Source organism: Hypomesus nipponensis, chromosome 8 (assembly GCF_054491055.1).
Source record: "Hypomesus nipponensis isolate SF chromosome 8, ASM5449105v1, whole genome shotgun sequence".
Taxonomy (NCBI): domain Eukaryota; kingdom Metazoa; phylum Chordata; class Actinopteri; order Osmeriformes; family Osmeridae; genus Hypomesus; species Hypomesus nipponensis.
The window spans coordinates 818253-835559 of record NC_140368.1 but is presented as its reverse complement, the minus strand read 5'-3'; the positions used below and the strand labels follow the sequence as shown (position 1 = coordinate 835559).

General features: G+C 41.7%; 1 protein-coding gene and 1 long non-coding RNA gene across 2 annotated transcripts in view; one reads left to right on the top strand and one right to left on the bottom strand.

The window, feature by feature from the left end:
- Positions 1–2792, top strand: part of LOC146274649 (uncharacterized) — a 28096-nt gene extending 25304 nt beyond the window's left edge. Inside the window, exon 4 of the long non-coding RNA XR_014766288.1 lies at positions 1186–2792. This is a non-coding gene — a long non-coding RNA (uncharacterized LOC146274649). The remainder of the gene's footprint in view (positions 1–1185) is intronic.
- A 2499-nt stretch (positions 2793–5291) lies between these two features.
- On the bottom strand, positions 5292–16792 carry LOC146274648 (myosin-7-like). Its single transcript, XM_084703119.1, has 38 exons — positions 16223–16792; positions 15397–15605; positions 15096–15239; positions 14853–15009; positions 14744–14771; positions 14438–14543; positions 14238–14330; positions 14087–14150; positions 13841–13939; positions 13656–13759; positions 13427–13565; positions 13093–13211; positions 12745–12894; positions 12111–12281; positions 11685–11997; positions 11531–11595; positions 11182–11387; positions 10956–11079; positions 10733–10869; positions 10397–10652; positions 10064–10306; positions 9811–9987; positions 9560–9705; positions 9390–9480; positions 8912–9301; positions 8687–8813; positions 8414–8532; positions 8140–8336; positions 7844–8027; positions 7600–7765; positions 7387–7511; positions 6990–7298; positions 6661–6864; positions 6233–6529; positions 6003–6107; positions 5803–5898; positions 5589–5723; positions 5292–5423 (listed from the first exon to the last, which is right to left on the bottom strand). Exons 2-38 carry the CDS (start codon positions 15595–15597, stop codon positions 5403–5405), a joined length of 5808 nt encoding a protein of 1935 aa, XP_084559245.1. The 5' UTR covers positions 15598–15605; positions 16223–16792; the 3' UTR covers positions 5292–5402.
- Positions 16793–17307: the final 515 nt, after the last annotated feature.

The window sequence follows — 17307 nt, the reverse complement described above, 5'->3', positions numbered from 1 at the left end:
AGCAACACAACAAACCTTCTTAAACTTAACCCTTCTTCTCTTAAAATTCCACTTTCAAGGACATTAACATCTCTATAGGCTATCAAATACTTTCATGATCAAATCAGATTTCTTTCAGTGTATTCAATGTGAATTAACTGACTAATATGCCTGAATCATGTCTCTAATCGTGTCCTTCAGACAGCATGGAGCTGAGGGAGCTGTCTTGTTAGGCTGTTGGTAAGGAAAGGATTGTCATTGGAGCCAAAGACCATTGGTCTTGTTTTTGTGAAGGTATGAGAGCTGTCAGTGTATTCCTGTACACTAGTGTGAGGCTGTGTAGAAGGTGATGATGTGGTGGCAGTCGCTGCTGAAGAGTGATACCCTGTGTTAAGACTTCAAGGGGCAGAAATGAGACCTCTTGACTTTCACAACTTCACACCTTGGTTTATTGCTGTAACCCTTGAGGTTCCTTGATTAACTTTTATAGCTTAACATACCACTCCATATGTTAACTTAACAATGTAAACATTGGTATACTGTCAGTAGGTTAAACAGCCACTCAGGTGAAAATGATTGCAAAACAAACAAGGTTATACTTCATAGTACTGGGAAATTGTATTTCTTGAACATAGTGTTGAAGTGAACACTATGGCTCTACAATATTTGTGAAATGTAATTGGAAAATATGTGTTCTTTGTGTCTTGGGTCGACCTTGACCCCCCCCCCCCCCTCCTCATTGAAGCACCTTACTTAGTGTCAACATCTGAGCCGTCTATTCCAAGCGCAACCTTTCTTTATACCCCTCATTCCCAGCTGTCCAGTCTCCACGTGTTAGCAGCGACGTGGCACTGAACACAATGCAACTGGCATTTTAAGACTGTACGACCTCAGAGAAGTGGACTCCTCTTTGTCTTTGCCAATTCTCCATCAAGGTCGGATGCTATATCTATGCATCTGTCCTCCACAAGCAGTGTTGATGTGTGAACTGAACTGGAATTTACAGTTTAGTCAATGTTTCTTTTTGACGAATACTTTTTACTAAATGTTTTTTTCTTAACTCAAATAAATGTAGATTTTATATTTACTGTCCCTGCTGCAGTTGTCAGACTTCAAGTGAGGGAATATTTAGCACAAAGTGTCAGTGAGGTAAAAGGACCTTCTCGGACAACAAAGTCACTCATTCCTCTCCCATGTGACTTGCAGATTGTGATTCTGGAATGTGGAGACAGTGAATTCCTCTCTCAGTCAGGCATAATGGTCACAGCCCACCAAAGTCCAAGTCAAGGTATGAGTTTTTCTTAGCTCTAATAACTTTTTGTCTCATATTTGAATATCTTGTATTTTTTGCATTTTTGTTGTAGCTTAAATGTTAATACAATATCTTTATTAAATCAACCCTAATAAAGTTATATATTAGTTGTATTTTTAATTAGATTATAGATAATCTGTAACAATAATGCTATCTGAAAAGACAACATTCAAATACTGTCCATAAATATTTTCACATGTATGTGTTAGTCATAGCTAAATCTGGGAAACTTTTTGTTCTTAGTGTTTCTTGAAATAATAGTATTATACTAGTGATGTTACGCTCGATACCGTGCTCACGAAGCGGTATCGACCTTTCGAAACAATTTGTACCGATACAAACGTGTCGAGCGTGGCTTCAAATGGGCAAAAACCACGTGATCAGAGTCGAAGTGTCGAAGTGACGTCCGAAGCATTGGACGTCACACGAGCAGCTGAGACAAACGGCGTTTTATTCAAACGCTTACAACACATCAGACATCACTAATATTCGTAGGTTATAAAGAGGAGACATAGACCTATTTACGGACGCTACATTCATTGACAGAACCAGATACAGATTGCCAGAGCTAGATAGACAGAGATAGATACAGATATGAGATAGTAGGTGTACACAAGCACATAGCCTACATCTTTCTCTAGTTTTACCAGCCTTCAAATGTGGCCATCCCTTTCCCGGTTGCAAAAGCATGTTCCAAAACCTTAACCGCTAGCTTACATTGTCATATAATATATTCTTTTAGCATATACTTCTACTAAAACGAGGTGAGGGAATGCGATCTCACTGCGTCTGAGTGAGGGGTTGCGCTCTTACCACGAGGCCATACTCAATTGAACTTTGTGTAGATTATGTAATAAGAACCTAAAAATAAATTTCATAAACGTAAATTAGCAAAGACGTTAAGTTGTTTATAATGCAACAAGATATATGATAACATATTTTTGACACTTGCAAATCGAAACATTTGTCACATAACCTATATTTATCAAGTTGTCAATGACGATTATGAGACTGACGTCTCGAGGACTTGACGTCACTTAATTCCTTCCATCGCTCGATACAGTCGCCATATCATAAACTGACCAGCAGATGTCCCTATGGAGAAGATGTATCGAACGCTTCGAAAAAGCGATACTTTTTCGAGACAATTGTGTCAAATAGCTCGTTGCTTCGAAAAGCTTCGTTTCCCCCATCACTATATTATAATTTAAATTGAATCGCTTGGTCAGACACAGAAGTCATTGGTGTCAGGGCGTGAGATGGGGTAGGACCCAAGTGCAAGAGAGTCGGCAGGCGTTGTGAACAAAAAAGGGTTTTTATACTCAAAACGGGAACCAGACAGGGTACACGCAGGGATAAAGGGTAATATTAAGACAAAGACTGGATACAAAACAGGAACCTAAATACACAGAAACAAACAAGACACAGGTGGACACAATGAAACTAACGAGAACTGAACGAGACACAAGTGAAGACAATGAGACAGGGAACACTAGGGCAGGGAAACAAACTGAATGTGGGGGGGGGGCGGGGGGGTACGGCAGGATGGGGCCATGTGATTCTCTGAACTACACTCGACTTTAATATCATTTTGATGATTTATATGATTTCTGTATACGTGAATGTCTAAGTGGATTGTTTTTCTGAATAACAATGTTTGAATCGTTTTCTGTATATGTGGACCAGTCCATGATTCTGCTCATTTATGTGCTCTCTTTATGTGTGTGTTTTATATTACAGTATACTGTGTATTTTTTCTATGATCATCATTACTTTACTTTTTGTTTAGTCTAAAGACAGTTTAGATCAAAGTCAGCTTTCGTAATTAACTTTTTGTACCTTTTCTGTTGTACTCTTTAAAGATTGATCATAACATGGCTTGTCATAAAAATATCAAACCTTCATCTATGGATGGGATTTTATTGTTGTGACCGTGTGGCTTTGTTGTGAAATGTACAATAACTACCTAGGGATGAAGATTTGATGAGAACATTATTCTTGATTAAACTACTAACATGTATCTTTCAGTTATCTGAGGATAGTCTCGTCTTCCCCAGGGCCCTGTCTGTTTCCTACTGTTCATTTGTCACACCCATCAAGGTAGGAGTTTACATTGAACAACATTTCTGGATATATTTATACAAAGTAAGGAAAAATTGGAAGTTGCAAATGTCTCACTGCACATTTACATGTATTCATTTATCAGACGCTTTTATCCAAAGCGACTTCCAAGAGAGAGCTTTACAAAAGTGCATAGGTCACTGATCATAACAACGAGATAGCCCCAAACATTGCAAGCACCCAAAACATGAAGCATATATTGTGAAAAACCAAATAAGTGCCAAAGGGAAGAACCATATAAGAACATACCGTTAAACAAGTTACGATTAAACATCAAGAAACTCAAAAAGTACAGGAGTGTACCTGTAGATGAACAATCAACAGTTAAAATATTTCACAGCGAGTACAAAAGTTTAAATCCGTTATAACTAACCAACAAGAGCAACAAGTCTCTTAATAAGAGTCATTGTGAACCTGGAGGAAACTAACTTCAGGTCCAGCCAAGCATTCCTAAGTACCGTTGTACTCCCGGAACAAGTGTGTCTTTGGCCTTTTCTTGAAGGTGGGGAGCACATAAAATACAAAAAGTATTATACAGAGGAACACATCAGCCCTCTCAATGACCTTTTAAATGGCAACATATATTGATTTTACTATCCTTAATCAACCTTCATAAAACTTATAGAGAATTAACTATTACTAGACTTGAACATAAAGATGCCCTCGTACTACACCAATCAGCAATAGCATTGTGACCACCTGCCTAATATTGTGTTGGTTCCCCTTTGCCACAAAACAGCCCTCAGCGGTTTGAGGTATGGACTCCACTACACCTCTGAAGGTGTTCCGTGGTATCTGGCACCAAGACGGTAGCAGCAGATCCTGTAAGTCATGTTGTGAGGTTGAGCCTCCAGGGATCACACTTGTTTGTCCAGCACATCCCACAGATGCTCAGTGGGATGTAGATCTGGGGAAGTCAACACCTTGAACTGGTGTTCCTCAAACCATTCCTGAACAATTTTTGCTTTTTGGCAGGACACATTATCCTGCTGAAAGATGCGACTGCCATCATGGAATACCGTTTCCTTGAAAGGGTGTACGTGGTCTGCAGCAATGTTTAAGCTGGTGGTACGTGTCAAAGTAACATCCACAAAAATGTCAGGACCCAAGGTGTCCCATCAGAACACTGCCCAAAGCATCACACTGCCTCTCCAGGTTTGCCTTCTTCCCATAGTGCACCCTGGTGTCATGTGTTCCCCAGGTAAGCAATGGCACCCAGCCATTCACATGATGTACAAGAAAAAGTGATTCATCAGACCAGGCCACCTTCTTCCATTGTTCAATGGTCCAGTTCTGATGCTCACGTGCCAATCATTAGAATATTTGAATTTAACTAACCGTTTCGATTGGCTGTACTATACATTAATACAAATAAACACTAGATAACATGGCTCGTGGCTGGAATCCTTTTTGACAATGAAAATGTGGAACATCTCCCTCATGTAAGGCCATGGGGGACAGGGCAGCCACTCGGGGCGCCACGAAGTTAGGGGCAGCATTTTCCGCCGAGAGGGGCGGCTTTTTCCGCAATTTGTGTGTTTGGCGCCCTCTGCTGGTCAAAGGGTATTGCGACTGTGTTCGTGCCACTCGTTCCGTGTACTCTGTTGGGGCGGCCGGAGGGTAAGTGAAGAACTCGCCCGGGGTGCCAAATGGGCGAGGACCGCCACTGACGGGGATCAGGAATGTCTCAATTCTTAGTCCTTATTTTCAGTATAATTTTTTTTAAATCTCTGATGCAAACTTATTTTCTAACCTTTTTTCCTTTTTGTTTTACCTTTCTAACCTTTTTTTCCTCAGTATCTAGGGAAAGGTAACATCTGTTTTTTAAGAGAATCCATGACATTCAGTGCATGTACAGGGAAAAGCAGCACATGAAGGAGAAGTTGCCATTGATACTCTTTATTCTGTACAGTTTTAGGTACATGAAGAACAAAGGGAAGGCTAAATTACTACAACAGTTTCAAGATGTAAAGACGTCCATCCGAGAGCTTCACTCTTCATCATGTCCTTTCTGATGGAGAAGATGCAGGAGATTAAAACAAGTAAAATATTTTGTATGAACAAAAAACGTGTTATTTTAAAATAATTGGAGAGTAGCTGCCTAATATATTCATAAGGAAACTATAATAAGAGTGTAATTATATTTTAACTAGCTAACAGTCCGAGACAAACTAACCTTTGATCCTACATCACGACTCTTGCTTCTCATCTTGTTGACCTGGGACTCAGCAATGTCAGCCCTCTCTTCTGCTTCATCCAGCTCATGCTGAATTTTACGGAACTTTCCCATATTAGAGTTGGACTGTTCCTCCTGAGAAAGACATCGACAATTATTTTAGTCCCTCAAGCAAACTGAAAACAGAAAGGCTTCTGTAAATATTTCTACTCACAGCCTCCTCTGCAGTTCTCTTGAAGGACTTGACCTTCAGCTGCAGTTTGTCCACCAGGTCTTGCAGACGGCTCAAGTTCTTACGGTCCTCCTCAGTCTGGACCATGACAAAATGGAAACAGAATCATGTTCAATCTTGTTTCTCAATCTCTGCTCTGATGAGAGGACATTTTACAGATGACAGCAAGAACTACTATATACCTGGTAGGTGAGCTCCTTGATGCGTCTCTCATATTTACGGACTCCTTTTACTGAATCACTGCTCTTCCTCTGCTCCAACTCCACCTCGGTCTCCAGCTCCCTCACCTGGTGGAAAAACATACCAAGTTGTTGACAACTGTGAACCTGTTTTTCCTCAGGATCACATTTCATAATCTTAAATCCTTTGTTGGAAGGAGGGAATAAGGTACCAACCAGCCTCAGACACTCACCCTGGCCTCCAGCTTCTGGACCTGCTTCTTGCCACCCTTCATGGCGATTTGCTCAGCTTCATCCAGACGGTGCTGCAGGTCCTTGATGGTCTGCTCCATGTTCTTCTTCATGCGCTCCAGGTGAGAACTGGTGTCCTGCTCCTTCTTCAACTCCTCTGCCATCATGGCAGCATCAGTGATGGCCTTCTTGGCTTTCTCCTCAGCATTCCTGCACTCCTGCACAGCCTCCTCCACTTCATTCTGAAGCTGGGAAGTGTCGCCCTCTAGCTTCTTCTTCTGGTTCAGCAGACTGGTGTTCTAGACATGTAACAGTACAGAATTACTATAGCTCAATCAACATAATTTCACCATACCTTTGACGTTTTCTTTTTTTTTTTAAGAAAGAAAGAAATAATCTGTTTAACTGGTGTACTCCATCAACATGTTACCTGAGAGTGTAGCAGCTGAACCCTCTCACTGACATCCAGCAGTTCTTGCTCAGCCAGTTTGCGGCCTCTCTCAGTCTGCTCCACCAGGGACCTCAGCTCGTCCAGTTCAGCCTGCAGCAGATTGTTACGTCTCTCCACAATGGCAATGTTCTCCTTCAGATCATCATTGCCACGAAGAGCATCATCCAGCTGCAGTTGGGAGTCCTGTTGAAAAAATATTGGTTGTTGTCATTTAAACATGCACTTAATTATCTTTGTGGATGTAGCCACTGTGTCAGTAAGCATTGTGGTGTTTAGAAAGACGGATATTTTAGGTCCAACATGTTTACCTTCATATGTGCATGGAGGCCCTTGAGTTGCTTCTGGGCCTCTGCTGCCTGCCTGTTGGCCTGGCTGAGCTGGATCTCCATCTCATTGAGGTCTCCCTCCATCTTCTTCTTCAGCCTGAGAGCCTCGTTCCTGCTGCGAGTCTCAGACTCCAGGGAACTTTGCAGGGTATCCACCACTCTCTGCTGGTTTCTCTTGGCCATTTCCATCTCCTCATCCTTCTCCACCAGTTTGCGCTCAATGTCAGCTTTGACCTGGTTGAACTCCAGCTGAGCTCTGAGAATCTTGCCTTCCTCGTGCTCCAGGGAGCCCTGTATCAAAACCCATTGATTTTTAATATGTATACTGTTGATGCACTATGTTTTCCTAAATGCCATTGCAGTTGAATAATAGTCTCACCTCAGCTTCCTCCAGAGCAGTCTGGATCTCAGCCTTCTCCTGCTCCAGCTGTTTACGAATCTTCTCCAACTCATGGATGGTCTTTCCACCCTCACCAAGTTGCTCAGTCAGGTCAGAAATTTCCTCTGTTGACAGGAACCCATTCAGTTTATGACAATGTCCACTGTTGATTAACAATGTATAGACTTATGCCAAGTTTGTTCATATTCAGACCTTGGAGGTTCTTGTTCTCCCTCTTCATGGTCTCCAGATGATCCAGAGACTCTTCATAGGAGTTCTTCAGTTTGAAGAGCTCAGTGCTGAGGGATCTGGCCTCCTTCTGGGCGCTTTCCAGCTCAGTCTGGGACTCCTCATACTTCTGCTTCCACTCTGCCAGGACCTGGAGGTGACACAAGCAGCATTAACGAATGGTGCCCTGTATTTCTACCCGGATTCTCTTGAAAATCCGTCACTGTACCTTGTCAAAGTTTCTTTGCTTCTTGTCCAGAACAGCAGCAGCAGCATTGGATCTCTCCACATCCACCATGAGATCTTCAATCTCATTCTGGAGTCTGTGTTTAGTCTTATCCAGGGAGGAACATTTAGCATTGACAGCTTCCACAGCCTCTTCTGCATCTTGCAGACGCTGAGCCAGCTTCTTCCTGTTTGACAGAAAATAAACTTTGTATAATCCTAGCACAATCATCATGACTGTATTGTGGTACATTGTCCTTTCTGAAGTGAAGCACTGTTTGGTTGTGAAGATCTCCTTACTTGGCTTCTTCCAGCTCCTCGGTCTTCTGGATGGCATCAGTTTCATACTTGGTTCTCCACTGAGCCACCTCAGAGTTAGCCTTGGACATGCTGCGCTGCAGCTCAGCCTTGGCCTCCTGCTCCTCCTCATACTGCTCCCTCAGCAGCTCTGAGTCATGGCGAGCAGACTGCACTGCATGGGCTAGAGCATTCTTTGCCTGGAAAAAGGTTGACATAATATTGATGCTGGACCATGATTATTTCTGCATGATGATAATGCAGTTACTGTCCATACCTTGACTTCCTCCTCCAGTTGTCTTTTGAGATCCTCAATCTGCTGAACATTAGACTGTTTTCCTCTGGTAAGTTGGGAAACCAGGGAGTCCTTCTCCTCCAGTTGCCTGGCAAGTTCACCTGTTAAAAACAAAAGATTGGCCTATATTTCAATATTCTGCGTTGCCTGCTTTCGCACAAGACCTTTAAGATTTCAAATGTTTTATCTTCTGAAAGAAAGGTAAGTAGCCATGGGATTTCCAGTGAGTTTTATTCTATTTGAGAGTTTTCTTACCATTTTCAGTTTGAAGCTTTGCTTTCTGCATGGTGAAATCATTGATGGATCGCTGTCCCTCCTCAGATTTAGTCCTGTATTCAGTCATCTGGTCTTCAAGGGTTCTGCACATTTTCTCCAAGTTTGTCTATTTAAAGATGTATTTAATTCGTCATCAGTATATGCCGTAGGATACTTACATACACCTGTTACTAATTCCTAACTTCTCATATTAGGACCACTCACTTTGGACTTGACGATCTGCTCCATGTTGGAGACCACATCGTCCAGCTCCAGCCTGAGCTCACTCTTCTCCTTCTCCAGCTTCTGCTTCACTCTCTGAAGGTTGTCAATCTGCTCCCCCAGGTCGGCCACACTGTCTGCATTCTTCTTCCTCAGAGTGGCAGCTGTAGCCTCATGCTGCAGAGTAGCCTCTTCAAGGTCTCTGCGCACCTTCTGGAACTCTGCCTCCCTCTTCTTGTTCATCTCAATCTGGGCAGCAGTGGCTCCACCAGCCTCCTCCAGCCTCTCACTGATCTCCTCCAACTCTCGGGCCAAGTCTGCCCTCTGCTTCTCAACCTTGGCACGGGCAGCTCTCTCAGCCTCCAGCTCTTCCTCAAGCTCCTCAATACGGGCCTACAATGTAAGGATTTCTGATGAGATCAGAGTTCAAACAGCTGGTATCCTACAAGGCAGCTTTAACCATACAGTGCTATTGACTAACCTGCAGCTCCTTCAGTTTCTTCTGAAGCTGGGCACCCATGGCCTGCTCATCCTCAATCTTGCTGCTGAGTTGACTTATCTCAAAGTCTTTCCTGTGGAAATTATACACATTATAACCCTTTCTCTATAAGTAAGCATTGTCGTGATACAGTCCTTTGGGTTATAACTCACTTCTTCAGTTTCTCCTCCATCTGCTGTTTGTCGTTCTCCAGGTCCATTAGGCTCTCCTGGGTCAACTTCAGGTCTCCCTCCAGCTTCCTCTTGGCTCGCTCAAGGTCCATTCTTACCTTCTTCTCTTGCTCAAGAGAACCTTCAAGCTGGTTGATCATATAAATGGAATATCATGACTTAAATCAAGCACCTTTGTTCTACTTGTAACTTACAGTAACACTTGATGACTTGATACTCAGTTTGATACTCACATCATCAACCTGCTGTTCCAGCTTGGTTTTGGCCTTGGTCAGAGTGTTGACTTTGTCCTCCTCACTCTGAAGGTCGTCCAGTGTCTGCTGGTGAGCCTCCTGGAGAGCTTTCTTCTCCTTGGTCAGCTTGGCGATGATTTCATCCAGAGCTGCCATCTCCTCAGTCAGGTTTTTAACCTGAAGTCATAGAGTGTAGGAATACTTAGTTCTCACTTTTACTTTGATCTCTTTATCAAGTCAAGTTGGTCTTTACCTTGTTCTCCGTGGCATGCTTCTCCTTCTCCACTTTGGCCAGAGTGAGTTCCAGATCATCAATGTCTTTCTTGAGTTCTGAACACTCATCCTCCAGCTTCCTCTTCTTAGCAGTAAGCTCTGCATTCATCTCCTCCTCATCCTCCAGTCTTTCAGTCAGCTCCTTAGATTTGGCCTCAAGCTGTATCTTGCTCTTGATCAATCCCTCACACCTCTCCTCAGCATCTCCCAGACTGTCTTGTTCCTTTGAGGGGACCGAAGAATTACAACTGTGACAAATGTGATTTATGTTAGTACCATATTATACTGTTCGGTTGTTGTAGCTGTCACTCACAGTTTGGACTTGGAGGTGGAGGTCATTCTTCTCTTGGAGAAGGGAGACCATCTTCTCTTCCAGCTCCTTCCTACGGGCTTCAGATTTAGCATAAGCTTCTTTAAGCTTCAGGAATTCTTCCTTCATGTTGGCCATCTCTTTCTCAGTCTCAGCTGAGACAAGCAGAGGCTTGATCTTGAAGAACATCTTCATCCAGGGCCAATTCTTGACCCCCATGAAGGCCCGGATGTTCCACTGGATCACAAGCAGGGCATCCCTGATCCCAAACAGAATGATCTTTTAGCTTACTTTCACTCACCTCAAACACATTTGTGTAGTAATTCTAGAGAACACTACCTGCGCTCTACAATTTTCTGATACTCATTTCTGGCAATTACACCACGTGCTCTGGACTGGAGCCCTGTGATGATGAGAGAGAGACGGTCGTCTCTCATCTCCTCTAGAACACCCAGCAGACCAGCCTTGAAGAACACCTGATAAAGATACTCAAATTATACGTTTTCATGCTGCTCATTGAAACAGGGCTTTTATGCCAGCCTCTCCCTTTCAGTATATTTACCTTGGTGTGTCCTAATCTATACTCCTCATGGTCAATGTCCAGACTACCCAGCAGTTTTTCTGCTGCCTTCTTGTTGTCCATAAACGCTCCCTCAGGGATAACATTTGGGTTCAGGATGCGGTATCTGAATTTAATTATAAAAGTATACAAATACGATCAAATACAATGATCAAATACAATGATCAAATATGATACTCGTAATAAAGTTATTAAATATTTTTTCCACCTTTGTTTGAAGTCACCATACTGAATCCTGTTGGGGAATCCCTTCCTGCAGATTCTGATGCCTTCCAGCACACCGTTACAGCGCAGCTGGTGCATGACCAGAGGGTTCTCCATGGCCCCAGGAGTCTTGGTCTCATTGGGGATGAGGCAACGCACAAAGTGGGGGTGAGTAGACCTCAAGTTGGTCATGAGTTTGTTCAGGTTCTCCTGTGAATAGAATGATTTTGAACAATCATGTTTTCAAAGTATGTTTTTGTATTCAATAACTTGAATTACAATGTTCTTATCTATTGTAAAGACAAATAATCATCATCACGGTAACATCTTGGAATATCCACACACAACCTCACCCTGTGCAAAGCAGACACTGTCTGGAAAGAGGAGCCTTTCTTCTTCTTTCCTCCTCCAGCCTCGGCTGTCATGAATTAGAAGATAATACATCGTTTTATTTTCTCAATAGCACTCTAAAGATACAAGATGAGATATCGTTTTTTTTATATTTACCAGCAGCGTCAGCACCAGCATAGCCAGCAAAAAGCACAGCCAACATCTTAAGGCTTGATTTCTGGAAGAGTCCGACCACAGTCTCATTCAGAGGGTCCTTGTTCTTCACCAGCCAGTTACCAATGTTGTAGTCAACAATACCAGCATAGTGAACCAGGGAGAAATGGGCCTCTGGTCGACCTTTTATTATCCTGGGCTTCTGGAAGTTGGGAGTTTTGCCCAGGTGGTTGTCATACAGCTTGGCTTTGAATGTAGCATCACTGGCTTTGGGGAACATGCACTCCTCTTCAAGGATGGACATGATACCCATGGGCTGGTTGGCGGCGACAAAAGACAAAATGCAACCCTGTCAGCGCTTTTTATCCAAAAGTGGTTTAGATAAGCACCTCTTATACATAATAGAACTTGATTAAACTTGATACTAACCTTCTCGATAAGCTCAATACAAGCTGCCAAGTCCATGCCAAAGTCAATGAACACCCAAACAATTCCTTCTTTCTTGTACTCTTCTTGCTCCAGCACAAACATGTGGTGGTTGAAGAACTGCTGCAGCTTCTCATTAGTGAAGTTAATGCACAGCTGTTCAAAGGTGTTGAACTGGAAAAGAAGTAAATTGAATATTATTCTACCATACAATGGTTCAAATACCACCCCTAAAATATATATATATATATATATATAAATATATATAAAATGCTTTTGGGGGCTTCCTCAAACGCTCCATTTGATACATAAAACACAACCCATTATCATTATTTCTACAAAATCTCTCCCTGTAAATTATCAGAATACCTCAAAAAGTTACTTTTGGCAAATATTTGGTTGCGTGAGGTTAAGGACTGATGAATTTAGCCCTGCATGAGTATAAACCAACAGGGTGTAGTTATCTAAGAAATATCTTTTATGCGCCCCTGTGGCTCAGGTTTTGATTTTGGCCTGGGCAGTTTCCCTTTGTTCTCCTCTACTTTCCTGTCTCCCTTTAGCTGTCTCTATAAATAAAAAGGCAACCAAAAATATTTTATTATATTCCAAAACTAAATCTAAAACAAAAATTACTCACATCAAAGATCTCAAAGCCTGCAATGTCCAGAACACCAATGTAATGCTGGCGAGCGTTCTTGGTGTCCAGGGATTGGTTGATTCTAATCACCATCCACAGGAACATCTTCTCATACACTGACTTGGACAGTGCACCAATGGAGTAGTACACCTGCAGACAGAGACCATGTCAAATTGTGTGTCAAAACTGTCAAACTGTTGTTGCTGTCAAAACTGTTGTTGTTACAGTAATATAACTATTTAAAAAATCCCTTATAAATAATTGGTTTAGAAACTCTAATCAGTAAGCAGACTATGTGAGTTTAATGAAGCTCATACAAATGTAAACAATAGGATATTTGAATCTCACCTGCTGGACACTTTGACCCTTGGTGACCCACTCGTTTCCTACTTTGACCCTTGGGTGGCAGAGACCCTTGATAAGGTCAGCAGAGTTCAAGGCCATCAGGTATGCGACTTTGTCGGTATCTGAAAATGCAAATGCAGAAAGAAACAGGTTGAAGCTGATTGAATAAAGCTCTGTGTTGACTCAAAGTTAAGAGTTTGTAGATCAGGGATTTGTTTTGTTAAACCCAACAAAATGGTGCCCATTTCCCATTTGAGCACAGAGAAAGATTTCACTGTGCTTCAAGACCTTTCCAAACACAAAGGGAACACATGACATTTTGATCATAAAGAGTTACCCTCAGTGCCATCTGGCTCTGCCTGCTCCTCCCTCTGCTTGTTCTTGAACTTCATGTTGCCCATGTGCATGATGGCACCAGTCATCTTGTAAATGCCGTTCTTCTCCTCTTGGGTGAACCCCAGCACATCAAAAGCTTCCTATTATAAAGTTGAACATTTTAATCTTTGTAAAATGTTTACATATAGTAGTACAGCAAGAGTTGTTTGATATAGATATACTTCACTTACATCAGTAGCCATCAGCTCATCAGAATCAACAATGGATGTTACAGTAATCTCTCCTTGGGAGATGAAGGCGTAATCATAGGGGTTGCTGGTGATGAGCAGCATCTCTGTAAATACAATTATAGCGCTATTTTGATGGTCAATCTGTGTTAGACCGAATTGTAATGAATCATTTCTTGAATACTGACCCAGCAGTTCAGGCTTCTGCTGAGACAAGATCTGGTAGAAGATGTGGTAGTCTCTCTCAGCCTTGAGCTGGAAAGTAACACGTGACTTCTCCAGGAGATCTGTCAAGAAGAGAAAATACATGTGAATTTACTTGGATCAAACAGGATTCATGAGCAGGAAGTCAAAGGTATTGATGGTTTCATCAGACTAGTTGTATCATATTGAATACTGTATTATTTTGGAGACATTAGTGGTAAACTACTCACAAGTTTCAATGTCTGCGGATGAAAGCTTCCCACTCACTCCAAAATGAATTCTGATGAATTTTCCCTGTAAGTGAAGAAATTGTACACTCACTGTCAACTGGGTGATATAATCATGTTGAATATTATGCATGTTAGACTGAAGAAATCTTACAAATCTGGAGGAGTTGTCATTTCTGATGGTCTTGGCATTACCAAAAGCCTCCAGGGCAGGGTTACACTGGATGATTTGATCCTCCAGGCTACCCTAGAATCCAACAACACAACATTGATTAAAATGTTTAAAATCTATAGGTCATTATACAGTATAGTTCAGTACTAAGAAATAAGACCACTTTAACATCAAATGCCTACCTTTTTCTCCTGTGCGGCATCTTTCTTTCCACCAACAGCTGCAATGCTGGCCAAGTACTGGATGACTCTCTTGGTGTTCACAGTCTTTCCTGCACCAGATTCTCCACTGGAGATGAAAATGTAAAATGTTTGACATTGTGTTCGGTCAGTGATAATATGCAGCAATCTAAAATATGTCATTGCATATTCAAGCCAATGCTTGAAGGTTAAATGTGTTGTACTAGTGCATGGATTTAGGAACTCCCATCTGTGAACCTAAGTAAATGAAATGTCTGAAAAGTCCAGATAAATATTTAATGTACTTACGTGATCAGTACAGATTGATTTTCCCTGTCTGTTAAAAGGAAAGAAATCCACATTCATTTCGCTTCAAATTGTGAAAAGTCACATTTGAAAAAAGCTAGTTGGGTTTTACCTGACAGCATGTACTGGTAGGCATTGTCAGAGATGGAGAAGATGTGAGGAGGAGCTTCACTCCTCTTCTTGCCTCTGTAAGCATTGACAACTGACTGATCGTACACTGGCAGCCACTTGTAGGGGTTGACAGTCACACAGAACAGTCCTGAGTAGGTCTGTGGGGGAGGAGAGTATTTTTACTTCTTTAATGATCGTATTCTACTCAGTAGGAACCTATTTGTACATTGTGGTTGTTACTCACATAGATCATCCAGGCTGCATAACGCTCTTTGAGGTTAAACAGCACAGCAGGCTCGTGCAGGAAAGTGAACATCGCCATGTCCTCAATTTTATCAAACTTTGGCGGGTTCTGGGGATGGACGTCATCCTCCTTATGAGTTGTAGTCTGGAAATTGATAGAGTGCAGACTGTGAATTACTGTTCTTGACTTTTTGGATTATTAGAAAACTATAGACTTGATTTATTGTTTCCCATATACTTTGGAAGAATATACAGTTTTACAATCAGCAATTTTTATTTATTAATAATTGTGCTGTGCATACCTTCCCAAACTCAGTTTCAACAGTGACTTTGTCCCCATCTCTACTGCTTATTAGTGCCTTGACGTACTCAACCTCTGGGTCAGGCACAAAGCAGTTCTTCTTCATGTCAAAATAACGAGTCTGGGCCTCCAGACGTTCCTTGTCTGACTTCCTCAGAAAAGGAGCTGCTGCCCCAAACTCTGCCATCAAGGCGTCCCCCATCCTGAGATCTGTGGCATGAGAAAGTAATACAATCTATTTTTTAAACTGTTTCGATAGTCCTACAAAAGGTTACAGAATGATATTGGCAATTATTTCACAGTAAAGGAAATTAATAGCCTGGCATTACCAGATTGATGTGATTCCCAAGCTAGGAAATTCAGGCTACTGTAAAGACTGTAAAAATTGCAAGTCTTGCATAAGTCTGCATTAGACTCTAAGCTGCCAATTTATGTTTATTTTGAAGAACCAAAATCAATTTTAAATTTGAACTTTGTGCCATTTAGCTTTTATGATGATACAATTCTACATAAAAACAAAAGTGACACATTCTTTCTCAGCCAATTATCAACACAGTACATTGTTCAGACCGCACTTCATAGTAAAATGCTGCAGGTGTCTTGTTTGTGTTGTATCAGTTTTAGAAATGTACAGCACTTTTTACAAGTGGCGTCTTTGAATTTTCATTTGTATTTTCAACCATTTAAACATTTATTATGTTGGCCAATTCATACCATCAAATGAACCTGTTATAATAAATGATACATTCCAGCTCTAAATCATTGTCTTGCGTCCAGACTGTATCTAAACACGTTGTATTTATAACTTTCATGGAAGCTGTTCCTACCTGATGTTGGTTACTTTGAGAGAATCTCCTGAAAGTGAAATAGATCTGTAGAACAATCAAACTATTGATGAGCTCATAGTTTGCAGAAATAAACCCTCTTTTATTCAGTCAAAGGCAAACGTTGGTATGTTCTCTGCTCTGTCTTCCTCAGGTTGCCTAGTGTCCTTCTTCTCTCTAACCCTCTGTGTCTGTTTATAAAGGGTACTGATCCGCCCTACATGGACAGGAATCAAGGGCAAGATTAAATGTTTTGAATGTTTTTTCATTTGGGGTAGAGGTGTGCTCCCATAGACCTATGAGGCTCATTGTTCCAAGAGGCTGTCAGGGGTGCTAGGGGAGGGGTGACCTGAGGGCTATGGGAGCATCATCCTTTGCAGTAACTCCTAATAGAGAGTTTGACATCATAAGGCAGCTTCATGGTGATAATGCCAACATGTTTCATGCCAAAGAGCCTGTTGCTTCTAATCTTTGCTTTATAGTTTTGTTTTGCAGTTACTGCACAATTGCTGTGCTTTACTCTGCACATTGAGATGAATAACTGTAGCTGTCCTTCTTCAATAAAGCCAAGGTCGGCCAACTCAATATCCTTCCATTGCCTTACTCCATCTGGTTAACCTGGCATCATTTCCTTTGCTTTATCTTTGAGGACAAAGATAACACAAGCAATTGTTATATGATTCTTTTTCTTGTCCATTTTAACTTACCTGAATCACATCTTAATCTCCTGTAAACAGGCAGCAGCTGCCATAACTAATCCTTCAGAAAAGATAATGTCTCACTGGACATAAAGAAATATATTTTTGCTGCATATGGGCAGACACTCCACTCAAGTAACCTGTGATACGAGTGAATCTTGGATCTTTGGCCAATACAGAAATACTACTACACATCAGGCTTCACCTCTGACTGTCAGGCTCCGTAATTAGCCTCCAGAACTGAATGCTACCCTCTCTGTTGAGGGGATTCTCAGCTGTCTGGTACTTTTAATGCCAGGGAGAATGGAAGTATGTTATGGATGAGACAGAGTCAGTGATGTCGACCTGACTGAGAGTAGAGGCATTCCTGGTCACCCATGGCAATAATGT

Excerpts from the sequence above, each read along its gene's own strand:
- LOC146274648 (XM_084703119.1), bottom strand. The coding sequence starts at position 15,597 with ATGGGGGACGCCTTGATGGCAGAGTTTGGGGCAGCAGCTCCTTTTCTG. Across the intron at positions 13,760-13,840 it reads GCAGAAGCCTGAACTGCTGG|AGATGCTGCTCATCACCAGC; the intron begins GTCAGTATTCAA and ends TTGTATTTACAG. Across the intron at positions 5,724-5,802 it reads AGAGAACTGCAGAGGAGGCT|GAGGAACAGTCCAACTCTAA; the intron begins GTGAGTAGAAAT and ends TGTCTTTCTCAG.